The sequence below is a fragment of the Hyperolius riggenbachi genome, chromosome 1 (assembly GCF_040937935.1).
Source record: "Hyperolius riggenbachi isolate aHypRig1 chromosome 1, aHypRig1.pri, whole genome shotgun sequence".
Taxonomy (NCBI): Eukaryota; Metazoa; Chordata; class Amphibia; order Anura; family Hyperoliidae; genus Hyperolius; species Hyperolius riggenbachi.
This window is the reverse complement of record NC_090646.1, coordinates 567,954,606-567,962,309: the sequence shown is the minus strand read 5'-3', so window position 1 is coordinate 567,962,309 and position 7,704 is coordinate 567,954,606. Positions and strand designations below refer to the sequence as shown.

Sequence of the window (7,704 nt, the reverse complement as noted above, 5' to 3'; positions counted from 1 at the left end):
ATCATAAGACGTTAATCAGTGAAAGATATTGAGACTAAATGCACTAAATATGCACTCGGTTCATCCATAAGAGAAAACACTCCCATACACTCACACACATCCCAAGTGCATCTTGAAACAATGCTGAAACTGCATTCACTAAGATCAAAGTGCCATTGATCATAGTAGTGCAAATATTTCACTAGATTAATATTTTATAGCAAACATGGAGAAACATTGGAAAATGCCTATATTAAAGTGCAGCTCATGTTTGCATCAAGTCTTTATGTATTTAAATATGAACTCAATTGTCCTCCATAGGATCATCATGGGTTAGTGGTGTGCATAATGGGTTTCTGTTGTTTCCATTGTGGATGTTGTATTTTTGAGTAGTGTATATGTCTCATTGAGACCTAGTGGAAATATTTATCATTTTTTATTTCTTTTTGGGGACAAAACAATTGACTGGATTGGATTTTCTTAGCTTGTTATAACAACTATACCCCAATAAGGAACCAGGAATTTCTAGCTGTTCTCTTCTCATCCATAGCAATGATCATACTCACAGAGTAGAGCCAGGTGTGCAGATCGGTATCAGGCAAATCGGTCGCATGCAACTTTTGGACAAATAGGGCATAGACTTTAACCTCCTTAGGAGTCAGGAGCGGTAACCCCGAGCTGAACTCATGGCAGCCGCCAGGAGGTCTATGCAGAGCAATGCGCGCAGTCAGCATTTTAACTCACCGACCATGGGATCCCAAGTCAGCCGCCATTCTTCTTCCTCTCCTCCGAGGCGCTGCTTCCCCCTGGTGAGATCGCCGTCTATCGTCAAAGCCGGCAATCTCACTAAAGGGTTACAGCGCCACCCGGAGGACAGAGGGAAAGCTGCAGAGCTGGAACCCAGGGAGGTGAGTGAGTGCTGGGCTGCTGCAGAACTCCCTAGCAGCATGATTTTTTCCAGGTTTTAGGATCTAAAAGCATGCAAAAAAATTGCACTGCTTTTAGACCCTAAAATCTGGAAAAAATCATAATGCCAAGGGGTTTAATTAAAACAAAGGGGTTATTCTATTACCATTTTTTGCTGTTTTTTTGTGCAGGGAGAGGTTAGGGTTAGGTGCTGGGAAGGGTTGCTTTTTCTTGGGGTGACAGTTAGGGTTAGGCATCAGGAATGGGAATGGTTAGAGTTAGGCACCACCAGGGGGGGTCTTAGGGTTAGGCACCACCAGGGGGGTCTTAGGGTTAGGCACCACCAGGGGGGTCTTAGGGTTAGGCACCACCAGGGAAGGGTCTTAGGGTTAGGAACCACAATGGGGGGTAAGGGATAGGCATCAGTAGTGGATGGTTCTGTGTGAGAGTAGGGTTCGACTAGCTATAGTAAAATATCAGTAACAATTACAAATATTTTGCTAACAAAAAATAACACTTTAAATAGTAGAGTATTGGTAAGTTTACTGATATTCTACACTTGTCCTGTGCCTGATTTTCCATGGTGCCCGAAATTTACGTACGCCTGCAGATCTGGAACTCTGTCCCCATGAGTCCTCAGTTGCAGAGGAGAGATGGAAACTGAACCATGTATTCTGCCAAACACCTTGCTATAAAGACTCTAATAGCAATAACACATTGTGTAGGAATAATAATAGTAAGTTTGCAAATGTGTATGTGTGTGTGTGTGTGTTGGGGGAAGGGGGGAATAAAAGAGAATTTGCTAGTAACATCTTTTAATTAAAACAAATTCAGCTTCACATAGACAATGAAACACCATGGAGTCTATATTTTCATTAAGTTGTGTTTCCCCCATAAAAACTTTCAATAGTTATTTTGCTTATCATTATAAGCATGTGTAGCGTTGGAAACTAGCTGCCACTTCAGCTGAAAAAAGCATTAGAGAAGATGAGGGAATCAGAACGAAATCAGTGCATGACTATACGTGAGGGAGTGATGTGCTTCTATACATCATATCCACCATAATACACCAGCATTCTGTTCTGGGGGCACGTCCAGACCACCCATATGCTTACGTCAGAGCATAGTAACACATGAAAAGCATTCGCCCCAGAGAATATCCCACACATGCCTGGCAACCAGAGTGGCCAGTGCTGATTGTGTGACAAGTGCTCTGCTAAGCATTTCAGCACCGCGGACTGCAGCCTCAACTCGGACAGGATTTCAGCACCACGCTCACAGCGGACAGCAGCCTCGCCTCGGACAGAATTTCAGCACCACACTCACCTCGGACAGCAGCAGGTGCTAAGCTGGTCCTCTCCGAGATGGATGAATTGTTCCTGTACGGGAGTTTTTCTTTGCCTGAGAACGTCTCTGCTCCTGACCAGAAAATGACACTTACAAAGGCGGCCACGAACAATTACAACTCCAAACAAAACCAGACTGTGGAGCCACCTCCGTACAACAGACAAATCCGGATCATCGCAATGACCATCATCTTCACAGTGGGTCTTGTGGGCAACTCTTTGGTGATTTACAAAATCTGCAGGCAAGGCAAGGACAAGAAGCGCAAGATAGACTTTCTGATCACCCACCTGGCACTGGCAGATCTCTACGTCTCTGTTATAACCCTTTTCTCCCAAATTGTTTGGGAGCTTCTGGAAGACGAATGGGTGGCTGGAGATGTGGCTTGTCGAATCTTTAAAGTTTTCCAAGTTTCAGGACTCATTGCCTCCTCTAATATAATCGCCATTGTAGCTCTGGAAAGGCACCATGTCATTATGAACCCACTAAGTGCTCCTCTGCCCTCCAGACGCTTTGCTGCCATGGGCTGGCTGCTAGCCCTGCTCCTCTCGGTGCCTCAGGCTTTTGTCTTCAAAGCCTCTAACACTAAAGATGGGGACAGGTGCCTCAGTGTCTTTGGACAGCTACCCAGGTGGCACTTTCAAGCCTATATTATATACAGCTCTGTCACAGTCTTCTTCCTACCTTTCTGTGTCTTGGTTGTTGCTTATAGTCGCATTTTGTGGGTCATATGGAGACGAGGGAAGATCGCTGACAGCCCCGAACGCTATCCTGATGTCTGTGGACTCCAAGTCACCAAAAGACCCCTGAAGCTTGTAGCTACCAACAGCTGCATCCCAAGAGCCAAGGTGAAAACTCTGAAAATGACTCTGGTCATCATTATACTCTTTATAGTGTGCGGGCTACCCTACTTCATTGTGGAGATGAAAGTAGCCTTTGGCATCATCACTGGTCTGGATGAGGAGGTTATGGCTGTGCTGGGCATTTTTGTGGTGACTAACAGTGCCGTTAACCCTTACGTCTATCTGTTCTTTAAATCCAGCAATGTCTTCCTAAGCAGGCTGGAGAAGAAAGTGTGCTTCTCCTGCTGTCTCCGGGAGAACAGGGAGGTTAGCTTCCGGAGAGAGATGTTCCCATCCGCTGCTCCAACTCCCAGAAGAGATCCGTCCACCAGCACCACTTCTGAGGTGGAGGCTTCCTCCGGTCCCCCTAGATCAGCCACCTATGTGCAGCCCATGCCAGCTATAGACAGAGAGCGGGGCACACCTTGTGAAAACGTCATGTGACCTCGGGTCACACGTGGACATCACTATTGTGCTGTCAGATTGTTCTGAAACTTGAAGAAATCACACTGAAAATTGAGTTTACAATCTAAGATTGCTATCATTAACGTATGTACTGTGTGCGCCAAATATCGCTTCTATGCACTCTTAATACCGCCTAAAGCCTGCCCAAGTATTGTCATTGTTAAATTCAACCAGTGCAGGTTCAAATTTGTCGAAAAATGAGCTTGTTGTATGTGATAGAGCCTATGTATGTTGCCTGTGAACGTTGTTGTGCCAGAATCGTATGCTGTTATTCTGGGCTTGATTACATCAATGTATACATTGCTGCTTCTGTTAGAGGGGCACTGCTAGAGGGACAATGACTTTAATGCAAATGTACATTTTTATAAAAAGATGAGGAACTCCCCTTCGTTTCAGATATACACATTGGCAAAGGATTGACGGCAATGGTTACTTCACCTTGCTTGCATTTCCAAAGTGATCCTAACAGAGGGTTACATTGTGAAGATGAAGTCTATGGCCAGCCATTCAGTTAGTGCTGCAGATGTGGGGGAAAAAGTAGCAATGATTCCTGTTCTCTGCAGCCGAACATGCAAAGCAAGAAAAATATCTGGGCAGTTTGTACTGTAAACACATTACAGATTTAAAAAATAATGTATGATTTCTGCTCAATATCTATTTTCGAAACCCATAGCTGGGTGCAAATTGAAACAGAAAAATGTGAAAAACATTTTATTTAATATTTTATAACATTAAAATACATTCCAGGAAATACAACAAACTACGCATATCTGATGTTTATTGAATGTGCTTTTTATGTTTCCATTACTGTGAAATGGTCTGTAGTACTTTGAGCTAGTAGTAAACAAAAACACAAGTATGTCTGAAGAATCACTCACGTTTAGGCTAGGTTCACAGTGTGCATTGCTTTGCATCCCCTGTAACATCAGGAACACAATGCAGTGCAAAGAATCAGAAAAGCAGCACATGTCTGCGCATTGCATACAGTGAAGCATACAGTTAATGAAAAGAATGCTTCACTGTTAGGTCCAGTTTACAATGGGGATTAAGGCCAAACAGATCCAGTAAAGCCCTTTCTCAAACTCAAGTGCACTGTTTAGGCCAGGTTCGCGTCCCCACAACTCCCTCAGACCCCCACCCCCAGTGGATTTTGTCCCTTGGAACCGTCTATTTCTTCATTAGTGTGAAGAAACATTCCGTTCTCTTCTTACCCCCAATGCAGGGCTTCTTCCGTTTTTGGTGCACTGGGGTCAGCGGTCCTGAAAAAGAGCTGTGGCTGGTGCAGAAGGTATCTGTTTGAACGGATGGATGTGAACGGATCCCTAGGTTAACATTGGATCCGTTCACATACGTTCCGTTAGAACAGTATCCGTTTGGTTCCAGGACTCGACCTTTTTTTTAACGCAAGTGTGAACCGGGCCTAACTGTTAAAGAGAACCCGAGGTGTGTTTAAAGAATGTTATCTGCATACAGAGGCTGGATCTGCCTATACAGCCCAGCCTCTGTTGCTATCCCAAACCCCACTAAGGTCCCCCTGCACTCTGCAATCCCTCATAAATCACAGCCGTGCTGTGAGGCTGTGTTTACATCTGTAGTGTCAGTCTCAGCTGCTCCCCCGCCTCCTGCATAGCTCCGGTCCCTGCCCCCGTCCCTTCCCTCCAATCAGCAGGGAGGGAAGGGATGCAGGCGGGGACTGGAGTTCTGCAGGAGGCGGGGAGAGCAGCAGACTGACACTATAGAGATAAACACAGCCAGCTCTGACAAGCTATTTGTCAGCAGCGTGGCTGTGATTTATGAGGGATTGCAGAGTGCAGGGGGACCTTAGGGGGGTTTGGGATAGCAACAGAGGCTGGGCTGTATAGGCAGATCCAGCCTCTGTATGCAGATAATATTCTTCAAACCCACCTCGGGTTCTCTTTAATGTGTGTTGTGTGCATTTTGTGGTAATGCTGCTGCACTACATGCAGTGTGTTTGGGTACTGGCTGCACTCCAATTGATCGCACTGCAATGGCTTCACTGTGAACACTGCATTGCTTTTGCATTGCAATGCGGCATTCTACATTACAATGCAGCAATTATGCCACACCACAACGGCCCAATGTTAACCTAGCTTTAGGGTCCTTTCACTTTTTGTCCATTGCATTGCGTTGTTGCAATGCACAAAATCTGAGCATTGCGATGCAAACTAAATGATAGTCCTATGGGTCTATCACATAGAGTGTGGTGCAATGCAATGGGTTCCATTGGGATAACACAGTGGGTACACTTTTGTCACAATATGCACCTCTACATTGGAAGTGAAGCATACTTTTATGGCACTGTATGCCTCAGGCTAAGTTCTCAGTGGGAGTGACGTTAAAGTCGTATGTTAAAACAAAATTTAACGCGGAATAGCGCAAAAATCTATGCGCCGTTCACAGTGCACACGTTGCATTGATGTCTAACGCTGCATGTTAAGTGAAAGTACTGCATGCAGTTGCGTTATCCAAGTTATTAGCTGCATTAGACTGTTTGCACATGCTCAGTAATGACTTGGAAGCATACTTTTCATTGCCTGTATGCTCTACTGTATCTGCTGCTGTATGCGATGGTAACGCTGCGTTGCGACTTTTGGCGCGGTGCGTTGTAAGTTTGTGTTGCGACTTTAACGTCGCATCAAAACGCAACGTCCCACTGTGAATCTAACCTTTCTGTATGGGCGCACCATACCAAACCTAGCCTTCTAATGCTATCCAATAAAAGGATCCTACCCCTTTCCTGTACCATAACACTAAAGACTGGTACATTTTTTCAATTATGATGGCCAATCACTGACCAATTTTACCACCTCGGGTAGTACTACCTACACAACCTGTGTATTACCTACACAACCTGTTCATAGTATTAAAATATCTCTTGACCCTGTTACTACATGGAGGTGGTAATATTGGTCAGTGATTGGCCAATCATAATTGAAAGTGTGTACCAGGCTTAACCTTCCTAAACAACACCTAAACCCAGCAAGCAATTTTGTTTTCTTCTCTGGTGCTGAATGCAAACATTAGGGGGCAAAAACTCCTGTTAGCCAGGGCTTCAGCTGTGCAACAGACAATTGCTAGCAGCCAAATAAATCTGCCAGAAACCCCGTGCACCCGTGGCCAATGTTTCACCTTTGTGGTGAAAATTCCATGCTCAGCTGAAAAACGTGTTACGCCACTTCGAGAATAGATTAACCCGAAGGTGTGTACCAGGCTTTAATCAATAAAGATGTAAAAAATGTCTCAGTCACTACTGTCCCCATTACATAGAACATCTGTAATAAAAGCTTTAAAGGATATCCAAAGTAAGACATCAAAATTAGCTTTACTTATCTGAGGCCTCTTCCAACCCCTAGAGGTCACTTGTGTGTCCCTCGCTGCAGCTCCAGTCTGTCTTCTCCCGCCGTTCCTGCTGACAGCCTCTGCAGTACCGCCGACCCCCGATAGGTCGGTATCTTCTGCACATGCGCGGGTGGAGCAGAGCAGCAGCAAGGTACACACGTGACCTCTAGGGGCTGCCTGCCCACTTTACCACCCTTAGCACCAATTTTTGAAGAGCCTGAAGATTTTTTTGTCTGGCAATCCACAGGCATTTTAATGACACATTTTTATTGTAGGGCTCATTGTGTGATCAGTATTTGTAATAAATTGTAAGCTGGGCCTAATAAGTGCCATTCAGCACTTCACAATTGTTGTTCAGAATTACTTTGTGGCATTGGATGTATAATTCTAAGTGTGTGTATTTTCAATTACTGCTTCAATAAAGTTTACAAAAGAACATACGAATCAATTGGGTTACACTTTAAAATTTGTAAGGCACCAAACTGAAGAAAAACCTCACTTTTTAATTTTAATATTGGACATTCTTGAAATTACAGTAAAGTTCTGGTTAACCCAAGGCCGTATTTACCATAAGGCACTCTAGGCCAGGCTCACTCCCTTCCTTCAGTGCCTCTCTCCCTCGTTTCCTATGCAGAGTCTCTAGTGTAGTGTAAATGAGGTCTTGGCATTCAACTGACGAAATCTCTCTTCAGTCAGGGGCACCTCTAGCTGCTTAATATTGAGGATACTTCTGGCTGCGTAATACTAAGGGGCACCTGTAGCTACCCATGACGGGCAAGGGAAGTTTGGGAGAAGTGACACCTGGACA

At 44.7% G+C, this 7,704-nt stretch overlaps 1 protein-coding gene across 1 annotated transcript; it reads left to right on the top strand.

The window, feature by feature from the left end:
* The first annotated feature begins 728 nt into the window (after window positions 1–728).
* On the top strand, window positions 729–3,515 carry GPR150 (G protein-coupled receptor 150). The gene is made up of 2 exons (XM_068259833.1): window positions 729–887; window positions 2,115–3,515. The coding sequence occupies exons 1-2, from the start codon at window positions 729–731 to the stop codon at window positions 3,513–3,515; spliced, it is 1,560 nt and encodes a 519-aa protein (XP_068115934.1).
* Window positions 3,516–7,704: the final 4,189 nt, after the last annotated feature.

Coding starts and splice junctions, on each gene's coding strand:
- GPR150 (XM_068259833.1), top strand. CDS start 729: ATGGGATCCCAAGTCAGCCGCCATTCTTCTTCCTCTCCTCCGAGGCGC. Junction 888..2,114: donor CAGAGCTGGAACCCAGGGAG/GTGAGTGAGTGC, acceptor TAAGCATTTCAG/CACCGCGGACTGCAGCCTCA.